The 19,239-nt window shown below is 33.4% G+C and overlaps 1 protein-coding gene and 1 pseudogene across 1 annotated transcript; both read left to right on the top strand.

Annotated features, from left to right (window-relative positions):
* Positions 1-1,487: 1,487 nt before the first annotated feature.
* LOC132624475 (berberine bridge enzyme-like 22) lies at positions 1,488-5,297 on the top strand (annotated as a pseudogene).
* Positions 5,298-13,684: 8,387 nt separating this feature from the next.
* LOC132621470 (dihydroceramide fatty acyl 2-hydroxylase FAH2-like) lies at positions 13,685-19,177 on the top strand. The gene is made up of 7 exons (XM_060335747.1): positions 13,685-13,840; positions 15,628-15,699; positions 16,899-16,991; positions 17,188-17,384; positions 17,517-17,622; positions 18,196-18,342; positions 18,790-19,177. Exons 2-7 carry the CDS (start codon positions 15,649-15,651, stop codon positions 18,904-18,906), a joined length of 711 nt encoding a protein of 236 aa, XP_060191730.1. The 5' UTR covers positions 13,685-13,840; positions 15,628-15,648; the 3' UTR covers positions 18,907-19,177.
* Positions 19,178-19,239: the final 62 nt, after the last annotated feature.

The following is a 19,239-nucleotide window of genomic DNA, read 5'->3' as shown; positions in this document are numbered from 1 at the left end:
TTTTGCCCTTCGCCTAAAACCTCAGGGTTCTGGGTTCGAATCCCTACCCAGGCAAAAATTTAAAAAAAAAAATCGCTAGGCAGAGGTTGCAGGAAAACTCTACCCAATCGGGCATATTTGCTTAGCAGAGGCTGCCTACAAAGTCTGCCCCATCGGACATAGTTTGCAGGCAAATTATGCTTGATGGGCAGAGTTTGCCTGCAAACTATGCCTTAAGGTAGAGTTTTGAAGGCAAACTATGCCTTAGCAAACTCTGTTTTGGGCAAAATTCTGCCTTACGAAATTCCTTATTTTTCTTACTGAGCTGGGGTTCGAACCCAGGACATCAGGGTATTAGGCAAATGGCAAAAATTAAAGACCACCAATTTGAGGGGCAAAAATTAAAGACCACCCCAAAAGAAGGAGAATCCGCGCAAAAAAAATGAAATATTACTCTTTTCAAACAAAATTAGTTGGTCATAATCTGAGTAAAGCTGTCAAAACGGGTTGGACCAACCCATCCAAGCTAGCCCACGCAGGCTTTGGAATTTGACGGGCCAGAGCGGGCTAGCCCATCATTTTGATGGGCTTTAAAACAGCAAGTCCAACCCATCACCACATGGGCTGCAGGCCTCGGGCCAGCCCACCTTTTTTTTTCATAATTCTTTAATTTAAATCTAATTTAAAATGCTAACATATATATTTACAAGATAATATTACATGGTGTTAGAGTACTTGCTAACCAAGTCTCAAATCCACAAATAATTAAATGATTCTAATAATGCTTATTAAGTTTGGCTTCAAGTAAAGATTTGATTGTATGGCTTCGATATGAAATCTCTACCATTCTATGTCAATATTTTGAGTATAACTCCACAAGAAAATTATCTTGTAAGACCAAAGCTTGTGTGAAACTGAATAAATTTTGACATTGTTAACACTTAAAATATTAATAATTGTAGTCACTCGAGCCAAATAGAGATATTAATAAGCAAACCAAACAATTAATGAGTAGCAATACAACTAGCTAAATAGGAATAATAACCTAGTTTTGTTCCAATAGATCTAAATAAGACACAAAAGAAAATGACGATATTCCATCCATTTAAAGTTAAAATAAACTCCTCAAAGAAACCTCCATGGCACTTATGGCGTATTCACCACCAACACATCATCTTCGTCAAGCACATATGAATCTGCTTGTGACAATGTTGTCTTAACATCTTCACTTTCTTTCTGATTTTTTATTACTTAATTAAAAAAATTATTTGGCCCACGGGCTGGCACAACCCACGCGCGCTCAAGCCCACAAGCAAGTGGGCTTAATCGGGCCGGACTAAAAAGCCTCGTTCTTAAATGGGGTCCAAAAATTTCAAGTCCAGCCCTATCAAATCATGGCTTGGGTGGGCCTTAGCCCATATTGATGGCTGATGTTTGAACTATAACAATTTAGAGTAACAAAAATCCAATCTATACTCAAAATGCTCTTTCTTTGATCATATCAAACCATGGTTTCCTCTGTACTAGTACTAGTTTTCTTTCTTCTTACAACAACAAGATATGGAAATCTTCAAGAATTTGCTACATGCATGGGTTTACACGCTACTTCAACCTCTTCAATTGTTGTTCACTCCCAAGAATCTCCTTTATATACATATCTTCTACAAGCATCTCAACAAAATCCCAGATGGTTAAATTCAGCATCACTTAAACCATCATTCATAGTGACACCAAAGACACAAAATGAAATCTAGGGGGCAATTCTTTGTAGCAAGAAGCATGGTTTACAAGTTAGAGTGATGAGTGGAGGTCATGATTATGAAGGCCTATCTTTTCTTTGCAAAACCCCTTCCATAATCCTTGATTTAGTTTATTATTGAATGTTAGCATAAATGAATTAAATCCTCCTTAGACAATTGTATATTCTGTATAAACATTTCGTATATCTGTATATTTTGTAAAGGTTGGACACTCTAGTTTTAGTTTAGGTATTGGGCCTCATCAATTGTAACAGACACGGCCCATTAGTGAGTTGCCCGGGTGTTTTATTAAGTAAAAACAAGCTGTACTCCTTACTTTACTTTTTCAGAAAATTGAAATGGAAAAGTCAGTTTTAATTTCGTTCTCTCTCTAGAACTTTCTGAGGTTTCTCCATTGAAATCCTTCAATTTCTTCGTTCAATATTTCATTTTATCATAGTATCAGAGCAAAACCTGGTAGAATACACAGTTCCGATCGTTTCTACCCATATAATTTTGGTTCGAGAAGCTTCTAATCGAAGTTTTCTTTGAAAAACTTTGTTCGTCGGAGTTACGTTTTTTTTTGGCAAAATTGTTATTTTCCGGTGAAGATCTGTGTTGACAGTGTTGATTTCATCAATTCTTTCAGTCAATTTCGGTTAAAGTTGGAAAATTGGTGGTTCGTTGTTATTTTTACTTCATACATCGATTCTAGGGTTTTCTCACCTCGATATCGGTGATATCCTTTCCTTATCTCTTTATTTTTGTTATATACATCTGTGTAGTAGTTATCAATTTGAACATAGTTCGATACGTCTGTGTAGTTGTTGTCAATTTGAACATAATTTACTAGTTACCCGAACTGGATTAGTTGTGTTATGGCTATCAACAACAATGAGAACCCTAGTTCTGGTACTTCTACTGCTACAAACTCGACCTCGACTATTGACTCGTTTCACCCACTGTACCTTCATCCCTCGGATACACCAGGGACTGTACTTGTTTCAGTTCCTCTTGCTGGGATAGGGTATGGGGAATGGAAAGAGGGAATGATCATTTCTCTTTCTGCAAAGAACAAACTTCAACTCATAAATGGTACCTTCACCACACCTCAGTCCACCTCTCCTCTATATCCATAATAGGAACGATGTAATTACATGGTGAAGGCCTGGATCATGAATGCCCTTACTAAGGATACTTCCAGAACTATCCTATACTATAAAACTGCTAAAGAAGCTTGGGAAAATTTAGAAGAGAGATATGGGGTTGCTAACACCTCACAATACTACAGTCTTCAAACGACTATAAGTGAAATCGCACAGGGTTCTTCTGACATAGCTAGTTATTTCACTAGGTTAAAAGGTTTTTGGGACGAACTTGGTACTTGCTTTATTGGTAGACCTTGCACCTGTGGTGCCATGCCTGAGTTTGTTGAGGGTCAACAACTCATTCAGTTTCTCTCTGGGTTGAATGATACATACTCCATTGTTAGAAGCAACATCTTAATGATGTCTCCCACTCCTTCGGTTGGAAAGGCTTATTCCATGTTGCTCTGATACCATGATAAAATGAAATATTGAATGATTTCAATGGAAAAACTTCAGAAAGTTCTAGAGAGAGAGCGAAATTAAAACTGACTTTTCCATTTCAATTTTCTGAAAAGTAAAGTAAGGAGTACAACTTGTCTTTACTTAATAAAACACTTAGGGCAACTCACTAATGGGTCGTGTCTGTTACAATTGATGAGGCCCAATACCTAAACTAAAACTAGAGTGTTCAACCTTTATAAAATATACAGATATACGAAATGTTTATATAGAATATACAATTGTCTAAGGAGGATTTAATTCATCTATGCTAACACCCCCCTCAAGCTGGAGGGTGAATGAACTCCCAGCTTGCTCATTAAAAATATATGCTGAACACCTGGCAAGGACTTTGTGAGGATGTCAGCCAATTGGGAAGCAATGTGGATGTAATGGAGAGATAGCAGACCATCACCAAGTTTCTCCCTGATAAAGTGACAATCAAGTTCAATATGTTTAGTCCGCTCATGTATGACAGGATTCTTAGCGATACTAAGAGCAGCTTGGTTGTCACAGTAAACAAGAACATGAAGAGGAGCAGAAATGCCAAAATCACCCAAAAGTCTGACAACCCAAGTTAACTCAACAACAGTTTTCCTCAAAGCCCTATATTCAGCTTCAACTGACGAAAGAGAAACAATGGGCTGATTCTTGGACTTCCAAGAGATGGGACTGCCACCCAAGGTAATATAATAGCCAGTCACATATTTTCTAGAAGAAGGGCAAGCAGCCCAATCTGAATCTGAGTATGCAGCCAGAGAGAAATCTAAGGAAAAGTTGAGTAGGATACCCCTGGCAGGATAAAAAACCAGATATCTGAGGACATGTAGTGCTAACATCGAGTTAAAAGAAGAAACTGCTTGGATCAAGCTGGTGCAACCCTTGGAGAAGTTTACTATGACATAGCCAAGAAAAGTGACATCCTTGGATTTCCAGCTGGCCTGTGCCTAAGTGTTGGTGGACACTTTAGTGGAGGTGGCATTGGCCCCATGATGAGAAAATATGGGCTGTCTGCTGATAATATTATAGATGCCAATTTGGTTGATACAAATGGTAGAATCCTAAACAGGGAAACAATGGGAGAAGATGTATTTGGGCAATTAGAGGAGGTGGAGGAGCTAGTTTTGGTGTAATATCAGCCTGGAAAGTTGAGCTCGTTCGCGTTCCGCCCCTTGTCACAGTTTTCCCAATTCACAAGAGTTTAGACCAAAAAGACGTCAAACTTGTACATAGATGGCAATACATAGCTAGTAAACTACCAGAGGGTCTTTTTATCTGAGTCCTTATTCAACAAATCCATGGACAGAAAGTTGAAGTCTTGTTTACTTCACTCTTCTTAGGACTGAAAGCTGACCTGATTTCTGTTATGAACACAAACTTCCCTGAATTAGGCTTGAAGACGGAAGATTGCACTGAGATGAGCTGGATAAAGTCCGTCCTCTACTTCACAGGATACTAAAAAGGGGAGCCGTTAGAAGTCCTGTTAGATAGAAAAACACAATATAAGAACAACTTCAAGGGAAAATCAGATTTCGTCATTGAGCCAGTACCTGAAAGTGTTTTCCAGGGGATTTCAGAAAGGTTTTTGAACCAGAAATTGGTGTTCATGATTATGGATCCTTTAGGAGGGAAAATGGATGAAATTTCTGAGATTGAAATGCCATTTCCTCATAGAAAAGGGAACCTTTACAACATACAATACATTGCAAAATGGGATGCAAATGATATGTGGACCTCCAAACAACATTTGTATTGGATGCAAAGTCTTTACAAGTACATGGAGCCATATGTGTCTAAGTCACCAAGAGCTACTTATATCAACTATAGGGATCTTGACTTAGGCATCAATCAGCAGGTAATTATCGACAAGCTCTGACTTGGGGTACCAAGTATTTTAAAGGTAACTTTCAGAGATTAGCAAGAGCAAAGCATCAGATTGATCCAAACAACTTTTTTCACAAATGAACAAAGTATTCCTCCTCTTTCTTATTAGTACAAGGAAACCTAAAATACTCCCTACAGTAGTTCACATCTTATCTTTCTTTTTATGGGATATGTAAGCTGCAACTGTCATGAATGCTGGACTAACAACTTTTTAAGAAATTTCTACATCATATGTTGCTTTAAACAAGATAACTGATAAGTGAAACAAATTGCATTGCGAATGCTGGCCACACAAATTTGGCCCAAATGTGGCAACACTTAGTGAAAAGACTACCATAACCCTTAATCTGATTTTGTAATATTTTCCTCCAAAACATACTAATAAATACAATGATTCATTCCTATTCCTAAAATACATTGAGCAACTAAATATGATCCATGTTTTCACACAAATGAAGATGAAAAGTCTTTACATGTCACCTATAAACTTTACTGCACGTTTATTCCAACATGAATTTAAACGAACACATCAACAACCGATCACATCAACAGCAAAAAAACATGAACCCAAACAAAGAAACCCTGAATGCAACCGAAGAAACTTTGGCGGTGCATGAAAAATTAATACAAACGAAGAAACTGTACTCATTGTAGATGATGTTGTGATTTCGAGAGTCGAACGAGTTATTTTTTTACCATAATTTTATCATATGCATTTTAGATATTTAACAATTATTATTTATTGTGACTTGTAATACGTTTTACGTAATTATCAAATACGTAAATTTATTTCAAAAAATTTAAAAATTCTATATTCAAACACATAGTCAAAATTTAAAATTTGAATTTCGAAAAAACAAAAAATGTTACATAAAAGAAAAAGTATAATCTATAAAACAGAAGCAAGAATTAAGGGAGAGCTCATAAGGAAAAAAACAATTAGCAGCAAATAAAGAAAAGGAAAGAAAAGAAGAAACAAAATATAAAACGAGAGAAGACATAAGGAAAAGTAAGAAAAAAAGACCAATATCCTGTAATTCTCAAATTAAATGTAGAAAACAAAGCAGTTATAAAAATGTGGCCCCCGTGAGATTCAATCTCAGGCATCGCAGGCGGAACATTGAGGCCTGCGCCAGTGGCACCAGACAAATACTTGTTCTACCGAGTGCCACTTTATATATTTATACTATTTTCCATATATTCACTAACAAAATATTTAAGAAAGTTAATACAATTTCAGTAAATTCATAACTAAATGTATAAAATTTTAAGTTCTAAGGCACACATTTTAAAACTACTTGAAAATTATTCAACATTGATGAAAGAAATTTATAATTGTAAATTGTTTCCTAGATTCCAATTTCTTAGTGGTGATACAACGCTTGAATTGATATTGGTAATCATAGATATTCTATTTTTATAAAGACAGTTAATTATTATATTACCAAAAAAGAAGATAGTTGTTATCGAGAGGGGGGGGGGGGGGGGGGTTGTAATTTTACAAAGAGCATACTTTTAACAAGACTATTGTTTGTTGTTGGTAAAATGTTGTTATAGATAAGTAGAGTAAAATATAACATAAAAAATCGGTTCTTAAAACACTTAACTATTATAGAGAAGTGTTGTTACATGATGATATTGTGATAGAGAGGTACTATATTTCCCCCCTCATATCCCTTGCAATGTGTATTTTACTCCTTTTCAATTCTCATACATGTAATACATTTCTATATTATGTATAATATTTTATTTTTGTATTTATGTGTTTCACCTATAATTTAATAATTTTATATCATCCCCTTGTAGATTTTAATTTGAATTCATTAACATCAATTTTATTTCTTATGATTGTTATTTTACTAAAAGAATTATGAAAAATATTTTTTTTTAAATGTGGGCTGGCCCAGCCAGGCTTGCAGCCCACGTAGTGACGAGTTGGGCTTGTTGTTTTAAGGCCCATTAAAATGGTGGACTAGCCCGATCTGGCCCGTCAAATTTCAAAGCCCACATGGGCTTAGCCTGAATGGGTGGGCCAGGCCATTTTAACAGCTCTAATTGTAAGAAGCTCGATTGAACTTAACTCATTTGGCTCAGCTCGATCCTAGGCCTGTGTGGAGGTAATGATACTCTAGCGGGCGACAATTTCAATAGATATATTTTTAAGTTTTATAATTGTGTACACATAAATTTTGTCATTTTGTTTGATATAATTTAAATTTTAAAAAATATACAGTCAAACCTCTTTATAAATTACATTACTTGTTCGGATACTTTTTCGCTGCTTTAGTGATCGAGGTAATTTTACGAAAAAGTTTACCACAATAGTATGTTATAAGTAAAATGCTGTTATAAAAGGAAGATTTAACATGAAACATTGATTCCAAGAAAAAATCAATTATAATAGTAACATATTTTTATAAAATATGATTTTTTTTATACATCAGTTTGACGGTAGATAACAACAAATTAAGCACATGATTTTTTTTATTTCATCATAATAGGTGTGTTGTGTTCAAAGTAATAATTTTGAGAATTAAAATTTTGTTACATCCATCTAATATAGAAAATTTATCAATTTTATTGTTGGAAAAACACTTAATTTTCTCAACATGGTATTTGGTTTTTTGATGGAAAAAAAAAAGAATTTCATCAAAAAGGAGGGAAAATACCAACATTAATTATTTTATGAGAAATCTTCATGTATTGGGAAAAAGTAAAATTGAATGATGAGAGAAAAACTTTTAAATTAAGATGAAATTTGGAGGGAAGAGTAGCAATATCATTAACATAGCATAAATGACCATGCTAACACAGTTTGAGTCATTGTGGCCATCTTAGTGTGGTAGAAATACCTTATTGATTGCATAAACTTATCAAACAGTACGCAATTAATAAATGACAAAAACCACAAAGTTGCAGCTCAGCGGACCATGCTACCCTTGGCACAACAATCATGACTCATAAGTAAGTTCCAGTAAAGTTCAGTCTCAATTCACTTAGATTTGACACTTCAACCCCTATCATAACGTTCAGTAGAGGTTGAATCCCAACAAGGATTAAATTTGAGTAAAAATAAATCCAAGCTTAAAGTTAGATTATGAAAATGTTCATTAAAAATTAAAGGACTTTTTTTACCCTTATCTAAAACTACCTTTATGATACTTTTGCACTACTAAATAGTAAATTACATTATAATAAATGAAACAATAAATGAGATACATTAGTGAGAAGATCATGAATCTGCCAAGCACTTACTACAAAATCATTAATCAGTATAATCTATTCATTTCTTGAAAGTGCTTTCATTTTTGTGTATTTACTAGCTAATTAATTGTTGAGAGCTGACATTTTGAGGGATATTTGTAACATAAGCGTAGACAATGTAATATTATAATTCTTTTCTCAGAAGGGTATTTTTAATATGCAATTAGTGTCAATTCATTGTCATTTAATTGTCAGTATTTTTATATTTTTACCACAAATGTTTGTTTGATTGCTTGTTTTTTTTAAAAGGATTTATCATATCTATCCATCATACTAATGTAAAGTCGGAAGCAGTGGCGGATCTAGAACTTTAAGCTCGTGGGTGCTCAATTTTTTAAATATAAAGTTACTACAAATCACATAGTATAAGTGCGCAATTATTTAAATACGATAGTTTAAAACATTAATGAGAAAACTGCAAAATATATTATCATCATAAAAAAAAGACTTTTCATTTTTTTGGGAAAAAAAACTAACTTGGAGAATTCCTTAGCCAAATTGTCAAATTTTTTCAAGAAAAACAAGAGAAGTTATTGGATGTTGATTTTTTTTTTTTTTTTTTTGAAAATAGATACATAAACGTAAAAGGACCTTAACAACTAAACATAAATTAAACAAGAAAGTAAAAAGAGAGAAGAAGGAAGACTCTATATTGGGAAAAAGGAAGGAAATGTCAACGAGAATAGCCATGAAAGAATCATTAAGTAGAAATCAAGTAAAAGGAAAAGTAAATAAATAAAGTATAAATAAAGTACTTATAAGAAAAGGAAAAAAGAATATATACCGGAGGAAAAAAGGACTCGAGTTACAGAATATTTGCGTCTAACAAGTGTCGAACCCTCACTCTTCTCCTAGCACAGAATAAGTGCAGCATGTGTCACTAGGTGCTACTAAGTTACCATATACCTTTTGAGTCATTTCTCTATAAATATACATAATTTACATTGGGGCTAATGGGTGCTCGAGCCCCCGGTATTCGTATGTGGGTCCGCCTCTGCTCATAACACCCAACTCTGACAGACTTTATGCGTGAATTACAACATGCTGATGTGTTTAATTGGGCCAATAATTTGGCTAACGTCATGTCTTAGGGGTAAAAAAAGGAATTAAACGCCAATTATATTTAAAAATAAATAAATAAAGAAGAAATAAGAAAAATCACTTTCCATGTTCTTCTAACCCCAGGCCCCAACCCGTTTACTGTTTTGCTGCAATCCCCTTCCCGTTGATTGTTTACGTGAAAATTACAGTCCAATTCTTTGGGTAATTTAGTTTATAAAATATGACCAAATGTATAGGTTATGTATATTTATACGTAAAATGCACTTGTAGTATACATATATATACATATAATATATATACTTATGCATATAATATACATAATTAGGTTTTGTATATTTCGATTGTATCGGTAAACAAGTTTGACCGGTACATATTGGTAAGTTCCTATTTGTTCCACCCTCCCCTTCCCAGAGTATAAGGATAAATATAACCCGAAAGTTGATGACAAGGCCAAATATATCAAAAAAGTATAAAAAAAAAAATATAACTTATTCGTTGGAGTACAAGCAAATATGACCCTTTTCCCTTTATTTTTTATTCTTAATCTTTAAAATATCGCCTCCCCCTTTGAGGTTCTTTTTCTTCCTCTCTTGCTCTGCACATTTTATTTTTCATTTACAAAATATGAAGAGGTTATCTAGTTTTTATGGGTCAAATATGTTATTTGGTCAAGTTTTTGGGAGGTAAAAAGTGTTTTTTTTAAAGTGCTTATTTTAAAAAAGTGTGGTTTTTGGTTAAGTTTTTTTTTGGAGAAAATAAGTGTTTCGGGGGAGCAGCAAAAACTATTTTTCAAAACCGAAAAAGTAGTTTTTCCTCAAAAATACTTTTTTCGAATAACAAGTTTAAGAAAATACACATGGAAGTACTTTTTAAAAGTTTGGTCAAACATTAATTGTTATTCAAAAATATTTTTTAAATTGATTAGCTAGAGACAAATGCTTCTCGTCAAAAATACTTTTTTGAAAAACACTTTTCATAATGATTTTAGAAACTTAGCCGACCAGTTTATTAGTTATGTTGGCAAAGTAGAGAATCAAATTTGGTTAAGTTTTTGTTTAGAATTCTTTTTGAGGTTGAAGAAGAGGTGGAAGGAAGATGGTGAAAATGTGGAGCTCATATAATTCTTAGAAAAAAACGAAATTTACAAGGTTCACACTTTTTTTTTTTACAAGGTTCATACATCAAGTTTGGGTAAAAGACATAAATTTTGCAATCAGCGTGAAGGATCCATGAGACGTGTGTCAAATAAACTTTCTAATCACTTAAGGGTCGTTTGAAGGATAAACATAAATAGTCCTGAGAGAAAAATTTAGCAATTCCTTATTCCTTGTTTGGTTAGTAATCATGGGATAAGTTATCCCAGGAGTAAAAATAGTGCTGGGATAACTTATACCTGCCATAGGGTGGAATAAGTTATCCCGGGATAAGGAAGAAACTTCTTCTTTTAGAAATTATCCAATGTATAATACTTTTAGTCCAACATACCAAATAGTTAATAAAAAATAACTTCAGAATAACTAATCTCAGCATAACTTATCTCAACATAATTTGTTTTGCACCAAACGACCCCTTAGTTGGTATGTCTATTCGGTGTTGTGGACAACTTAAAGGGCCATCTATGTATTCCGTCTTGTTATAATTTTTGTTTGTTTGTTGAATACATAAACGCCCTCTTGAAATTGTTATTATTATCATTTTGTCACTTTAACTGAGTTTGTTTCTATTAGACACTCCAATGTTAACAAATGTATTAAACAAAAAAATGTATTATTAGCATGAATAATTAAGAACAATGTTTTTTGGCATGATTATTGGCGGAGCTGGCTCAACTATAAGGCCAATAGAATAATTGCTTGGAGCTCCAACCTTTTTGAGGCCCATTTTTGTCTTAAAGATCAACAATGTCTCGAGATAAATTGAATGGATTATGTATATTATCAACTGAAAAAGAATTGTTAGAACAAATTGGTTATAAAATAGTAATTAATGACTTAATATATAAAAAAGCAAGAAAAGTAAACTTTAAATAAAAATATATATGCCGATCTTTGTATTAAAAAGGAATAGAGGTTTTGTCTGAAGTTTAATTTTAAGCCCCTAATATTGTTGAGACGGTATAAGTGACCAAATACAAATTGCTACTATTTGACGCAAATACAAACTGGTTTTCCCGTTTTTGACATGAGTTGTACCCATGACATAGAAGAAAAGTTGTACTCGTGAATGGCCAGACTGGCAACAGTTTGAATCCAGCCCTGAGAGAAGATGCTGACCGTCTTTTTACCCTATTACCCTTAAAACAACTGTTCCCGGCCAAGATCTTTCAAAAACCAAATTGAAGAAAAGTAAAAGTAAGCTTTTGGGAAAATACATATTCCCTACGTCCTACCGTGATATAGACCCTGTCTGAATGGGCTTATGCCTATAAGCTGTTTGTAGCTTATAAGTTAAAAAAAATAAGTTGAAGTAGTCTAACTTATTTTTTTTATTTATAAGTTATTTTCAGCTTATAAGCTGCTTTAGATAAGCTAAGTTAAATGGGCTCAATTATTTTTTTAAGCTTATTTTAAGCACAAAATGACTTTAAGCTGGCCAGCCAATCACTCAAAAAAACTGAAAACAGCTTATAAGTTACTTATAAGCAACTTATTAGCCAATCCAAACGGGCTCATAATATGACTTGTGCACAGAATTTAAAAAAGTAAGGTATCCTTGAAATTTATGATCTAAAACAAGTCGTAAATACTTGTAGGACTATAAATTATTTTATTAAGATTTTTTAAGTTAATTTTTTTTTTTTGCTATATTAGAAGCATGAGTTGGGGTGGTTTCGTCGTCCACCTCTAACTCATGTAAATTAAAAAAAAAAAAAAATAGACCCCACCACCTCCAAACTCATGTAAAAAAAAACGTGCACTCCATATTAAAAAATCAAATAATATTCATGTAATTCCCAAAGTATTCCCATTAAGTCAATAATGGTGGATTCATTGCCACATGCGTATCAACCTATTAGTGGAAGCAAATGATATTATTGTACAGCAAAAAACGTGAACTCCATATTATTGCTTTTCTTCAAAAGATTAAGTAGTCAAACCATACAATTTTCTTTCTTTTCTTATATTAGCCTGAGATCTAATCTAAATATTTAACTGTTGTATTTGCTATTCCGCCATGTCATTTATTTGTTATGTTTACTAAAATAAATATACTTAAAATATTTATATTTTAAAATAAGATAGAATTTAATTACTTTTTCATTTTTTTATTCTTACTCTAATAAATCACTGGGTTGTTGTTATTATATTCTTGCTCTAATAAATGTGAAAAGAGATTAATGTCGTAAAAGAAAAAATAATATTAAATGGAGATCAAATAATAAATAAGGTAAATTAGTCAAATTATAATTCTAATTGACGTTTCCTTAAAAAAACGTGCAAAATACAACATGACAAGTAAAATGAGCTAAACCAAGAATGTTCACCAAAAATTAAAAAATAGTAGTTCTTCGTTTAAATAGAAAATCAAATTTCTACTTTGTTTCATTTTAAACATGTAAAATTAATTTAATAATTTGAATTAGAATTATCCAAATCAAAATTTGATAAAAAATAATAAGTATTGTTTAGGTCCAATCTACATATATTAACAATAGAATATTTTACCCCTTTAAATTAATCGAATTAAAATTCAAAGTATCAACTGATGCTTAAATATTGATATTGTTTTGTGTCAAAGAGAGGAAAATAGTGTCCTTTTAAACAAGCCTCTTTAAAAAAGTATTAATAAATTTTACAAATTTTATATTCATAGCAAACACTAATATAATAAAGTTTTGGATACGGAGCACAAACTATAATGTTATATTAATCGCGTTTTGAACATAGTATATATATATGTGTGCATAAAAATAGTGCAAACTTATGTATATTTATTAGCAATATAAAATAGATATATTATCACTATCTAAACTCAACTACATATACATAAACACATTATAATCTAAAATATTGAGTCCGTGCGCAGCACGGCATATGCCATCTAGTTAGATATAGAAATGTTTCCTTTTTTTCGGATAGATTAAAAAAAAAAAAAGCTTATTATGAGATACTTATTTAAAAAAAATTAATTAAAAACAGAAAAAGGTACGGTAAAGAACTCTTAAAAATATCACATCATATTGCTGGCAGTGTAGTGTTTACTTGTAGGTTTTGTGGTCAGCACATAAAGAGAGAAAGAGAGTCCTTTCTTGCGTAAACACTGGGATCCTTTCAATTTCGAAAATATCTGTGCTGAAAATCACAAGCTTGACCTGCATTTTTCTTGGTAACTATTTTCTTGATTCTTTTTTTGTTTTGGTTGAGGTTTGGTCATTTATGAAATAGATCTCTGTTGTTAGATTATGTGGGGTTTCAAGATTTATGTCTTTTTGTGTGTAAATTAAGTGGTGGGTGAATGTGCATTGAGGATTTGGTTCATAGTTTGTGAAAAAAACTGATTCTTTAAATGTAAATTGGATTCTTGAAATTCATGTGTTTTTATGCTGGCCTAGTGGCCTGACTTTGTATATTTAGCTGAACTTAATTGACATAAAGCATACTTACAAGCTTACCAGTCTCCATAACCTATGCTTCTGATATAATTCATGATTTTTTACTTGTAGAAGTAAAGGCTTATAAATTTCATGATTGATCCAAGTATTTGGTTTTAAGCAAGTTGCTTTTGCACAATTTATGACTTGGGGGGTTCTAACACTACCAATTATACTGTGTGATTTAACAATTCAATTACATTTTCTTTTTTGTTATCCTTTTTGGGTCGAAAGAACATAAAAATGACAATTTGAAGGTAATTGGAGAATGCATGAATCTCCTTCGCCTGTGAAAAGTACTAACTAGCAGAAGTCAGCAAGTATATTTAGCTTCTTGATACATTCATCTTATTTTTTCCATAGGAGATTATTTCCAAGTATATCTTTTATTGCAATCTGATAATCATGCTAACACTGATATACTGGATTAGCGTTCTTAAATCTAACAGAAAATTTGATGCATTCTTCTATAAACTTGAATGTTTTGAAAATCTTTGTTGTGTGCTTGAGGGAATTTTTCTAGAGATTCCATTGTGCTTTTGATACCTTCTAAAATCTTCGTCTTTCTGGCTTGTTTATTTGCAATTTTTGGCTCTCTGATGTTCTTACCGTTGTTTCCTTTGAATGAGACCCCGACTTGATAAATAAGACCTGTTCACGTAAGCCATTTAAAAGATATTACTAGTAGTTAAGAACTGAAAAGAAACAAGTGGAGTTGCACCGTTTTTGCCATTGTTTGTCTATTTCTCGGTAACTAATAATTTCCTCATTTTCCCCTTTAAGTTTCTTGATTTTCCAATCTTATGTTTGTAAAACTTCAATCTAGTGGGAGCAATTTACTTTTACTTTTACTTGTGGAACGCATGTTTAGACATAATAAACTCTCCACTCTTACTCTTGACGCTTTCCTTGTCAAAATGTGACCTTTAAGTTAGGAGGTAGCTACTTGGGATAGGTCACATGCTAAACAATCATATGACTATATGAGACTTATCACTTGTTTTTTCTTGATTCTTACTATTACCTTTAGTATCGTTTTTTCTTGGTCTAATACACTTATCTCTTTAAAAAACATAGATATGCATGCTTGCAAGTTTGCCAGAATTTCCCTTGAAAACAAGTTGCAATGAAGTAGGCCAAGCCATGTTTTTTGAGTTAATAGTTCTCCCAGAGCATACTGAAGTAAATATGACATGAAATCTTGTTCACCGTTCATAGTCAATCAAGCAGCTACTTAGTTAGATTAACTTAAGCGCCCAAAGAAATAGAATTTCTCACCAAGTGCCGAGTTGTATTGCGAGTAAAATTTTTAAAATGTAATACTGTATTGATAAGAAGTAGATAGAATCGCCAAATGGCACCTTCTGGATGGCTATATGATCTGTCTTCTATTTTCTTTATTGGAACTATTCTCATCTCAATAGGTGCTCTTGAACTTTTACGAAATATCATGTAGAAGTAGAACCATATCTTTACAGCGTTCTGACTACTTTCTGTTTCCTTTGTTATATCTATCAATTAGCTGCTGAGCCTGAGTTCCAGGATGGTTGCACAGGGCTTCATTGTGGATTTAGATAAACCACTTGTATACCAGGTAAAGCTCTACCGTCTACACCTCAGATTTTTTCTTCCATCCCATTTTATGTGATACCATTACCATTTGGCAAGTCAACGGGTTTTTAATGCATTTTCTTCTTTTTTTTTTTTTAAAAATAATTATAAAAAGATTGTAATTTATAGCTACCAATAGTTGGGACTATGTTTTAGCCATATTAGTATGTTTACTCTAGGTCTTATGCTTTCTCGGTGTCTTTTAGTCCAATTTGAGATCTATATTCCACTATGAAATATAGAAACTTCTATTTATTATTATTGTATTTATCATTGTATAATATGGGTCTAGGATGAACTTTGTTAAAGCAGCATGGTTAATAAAGATTCATATAGCCGATTCCAAGTCCCCAACTTGCTTGGGATTGAGGTGTAGTAGTAGTTGTTGTTGTATAGTACTCCAGTCACTCCAAATTACATGACACTCTTTCCATTTGGGATGTTTCAAAGTGTTCGATGTCCTTCTACTAATGATATTATTCTATACATTATTTTTACAATTGTAAAAACTTCAAACTCATTAACTATTTAGCTTTTGAACTCTGGGATGCTTTCTCTATGATACTCACTTTTTAGTCATTACTCTAATACTTTCTTCCACTCTCATTAATTTAAGAATGTCTGCCGAAAAGTAGAACATGTGACCCTCGTACTCAAAACTTTGTTATTCTTTTTGAGATGGAGGATGTATCTTTTATTTAGATCTGCACACGTGTCTTTAAGGTTTATCTTTTCCCTTTATCTTCTTTGCTGCCAATCATCAGGGTTTTTCATCATGTTAATAGATTATCCCAGTATGAATTACCAGAGACATTTGCCTTATCATTTCGTTTTATTTCACTCTTTGTGATTATTGAGCTCCATATGGCATTTCTTTGTTCTACTTGTCCTAGTAGTCAGAAAATAAAAAAAGAATAGCAGAAAAGAGGTAGAAAGGGATAAAATGTGGTGATGTATTTCCTTCTCATGATCTTTCAGATGGGAAACTATTTATGGTTTAACTGTTGCAAGCTCTTTTTCTTCTTCCTCTTTTTTTTTTTTTTGTTCGATAAAGTTTTTGCAAGTCTTCTTTGTCATGTCTAACAGTTTCCTTGGCCCAACCCCCTCTATTCCTGACTGAAATTAGTAAATAAACTATCTTATTACCACTTGTATGTTTTGACTTCTCAAATGGGCTCTCAGGTTGGCCACCTTGGAGAAGCTTATCAAGAGTGGGTTCACCAGCCCATTGTCAGCAAGGAAGGTCCTCGATTTTTTGAAAGTGATTTTTGGGAGGTATTGTTACAGTTAGAATTTTCATTATCTTTATTAGCTTGAATTTTCCATTTGCCATACATGTCTTACAGACATGATTGATATAAAACTTGCTAGAGTGCATCCCACACAAATACCCCACCCCACGTAAGATAATTCATTTTCTCATAATCTCGCTATGTACACAAGGTATTGATACTTTTTATTTGTGAAACAGTTTCTGACTCGCACAGTTTGGTGGGCAATTCCAACCATATGGCTTCCAGTTGTGTGCTATAGCATCTCCATATCTATCCGTATGGGTAATACTGTTCCAGGGGTGGCACTGATGGTGGCTTTTGGCATTTTCATCTGGACATTGCTGGAATACACTCTTCACCGTTTTCTTTTCCACATCCATACAACAAGCTATTGGTGAGTGTTGTTACTGTTCTTTTCTTGGTAACCTGAGAAGGGAATGTATCATATCTGCACTTCTTGTGCTTGACGTTTCCCTCTGCTTCAGGTTCTTTATTTGTATGTGCTTAAACTCATGTTTTGTTACAGGGGAAACACCATTCATTATCTTCTTCATGGCTGTCATCATAAACATCCCATGGATGGTCTACGGCTTGTTTTTCCTCCTGCTGCAACGGCTATTCTCCTTGTACCGGTATGTTGGATTTCATATCTTTGCATCGTTTTGTATTACCTGAGAACCTTGGTTTTTATTTTATTTTATAATTTCAGACAAATCTAAAGATCCCAATTTCAAATGGTTAAAACCACTGTTCGTGAAATAAAACATAATTACTCTCTCTGGTCCTTGATTGTTGCTTCATTTGGTTTTCTGAGGTTAAACTACACTTTGGCCAAGCAATTTTTATCTGCCTAATAAATGAAGAAAAAACACTAAAAAAGAATTAGCACTTAGATGATATCCATCAAATATTTACATGAATCCACATGAAAACACATTTGAAAGAATCTAGTTTGATTTTGGAAACGTCAAAATGGCCAAAGCAACTAAAGGAATATAATATTATAGCCTACTTCAACAGCTAGTCAAAGTTGGTGGTTTATATACAAAATGTTGCAAGTTGAAAATCATATGTTCTTATTATTGGCTTTCCCCAAGTGTGAGATTGATCACGACTATACTTAATGCTGACTTGTGCGAATATGCTGTAGAACAATGACTATTTTCTTTTCCGACAACTTTTGATACCGTACTTTGTAATTGCAGTTCTGGAACTTGATTAAATTCCTGGCGACTCCCTCTACTGCTCCTGCCCTGTTTGGAGGCGGTTTATTGGGCTATGTTATGTATGATGTAACCCACTACTACTTGCATCACGGGCAACCAACAATTGAAGTGCCTAAAAGTCTTAAGGTTAGTGGATATGTTTGTTAACACCTGTCTAACGGCTTCATTGTGGTTATTCCATTACTTAGTTTTCATGATGTCTCCTGTCAGGTGCAATAACTATTCAGTTGGGAAGATGTTTTTTGACCCCCGCTGGTTTCTTTATTTAGCTCTCTCAACTACTAACCGGAGTTTTGTGATAGTGTTGCAAATTATGTTAAGTCATATGTGGTACTTGGGAGTTCAGACTGTTGTTTCATGTTATAGTTTGTGGTGCAATCCCTTACTTAGGGTACTAAATAGTTGCTCTGCCTGGCATTTTTTTTTGTGTGTGTGTGTGTGTGTGTGGGGGGGGGGGGGGGGGGGGGTATTTTGAATTGATAGTTCCATCTCAATTTTATGAATCTTGAAAATGTGCGGCGTTCTTAACTTGTTTTATGATCCTAACTGGCAATCTTTTGCCTTCTTTCACAGAAATATCACTTGAATCATCATTTTCGTATCCAGAACAAAGGTTTTGGCATCACCTCCTCTTTCTGGGACAAAGTGTTTGGAACGCTACCACAAACAAAATCAGCCAAGAACAGATGATTCCCTTTAGATAGGAGAATCGCAGCACTAAGCGCTATTTACTAGAAGGGTCAGAATTGTTTTCTTTGAGATCCAATCCCATTGTTTTCATTTGCCACTATTTTCACAACTTTTGTAAGGGTTAGATAACGTTGCTGCAAAACATTGTGTTCATCAGTCCATCTAGGTTGTATTTATCATTGTCATTGGGCTGTATGTTGGCCAATTATTGTATCTTGTACCAGTTTGGCATTTAGGAAAATCTGGTTAATGCATAGCAACAATTTTTTTTGCTGTGGAGTAACATGACTAACTTGATTTTCAGTCTACGACGTTGACTTATATTAACGGCAA

Source organism: Lycium barbarum, chromosome 12, assembly GCF_019175385.1.
Source record: "Lycium barbarum isolate Lr01 chromosome 12, ASM1917538v2, whole genome shotgun sequence".
Taxonomy (NCBI): domain Eukaryota; kingdom Viridiplantae; phylum Streptophyta; class Magnoliopsida; order Solanales; family Solanaceae; genus Lycium; species Lycium barbarum.
This window is presented reverse-complemented; position numbering and strand designations above follow the sequence as displayed.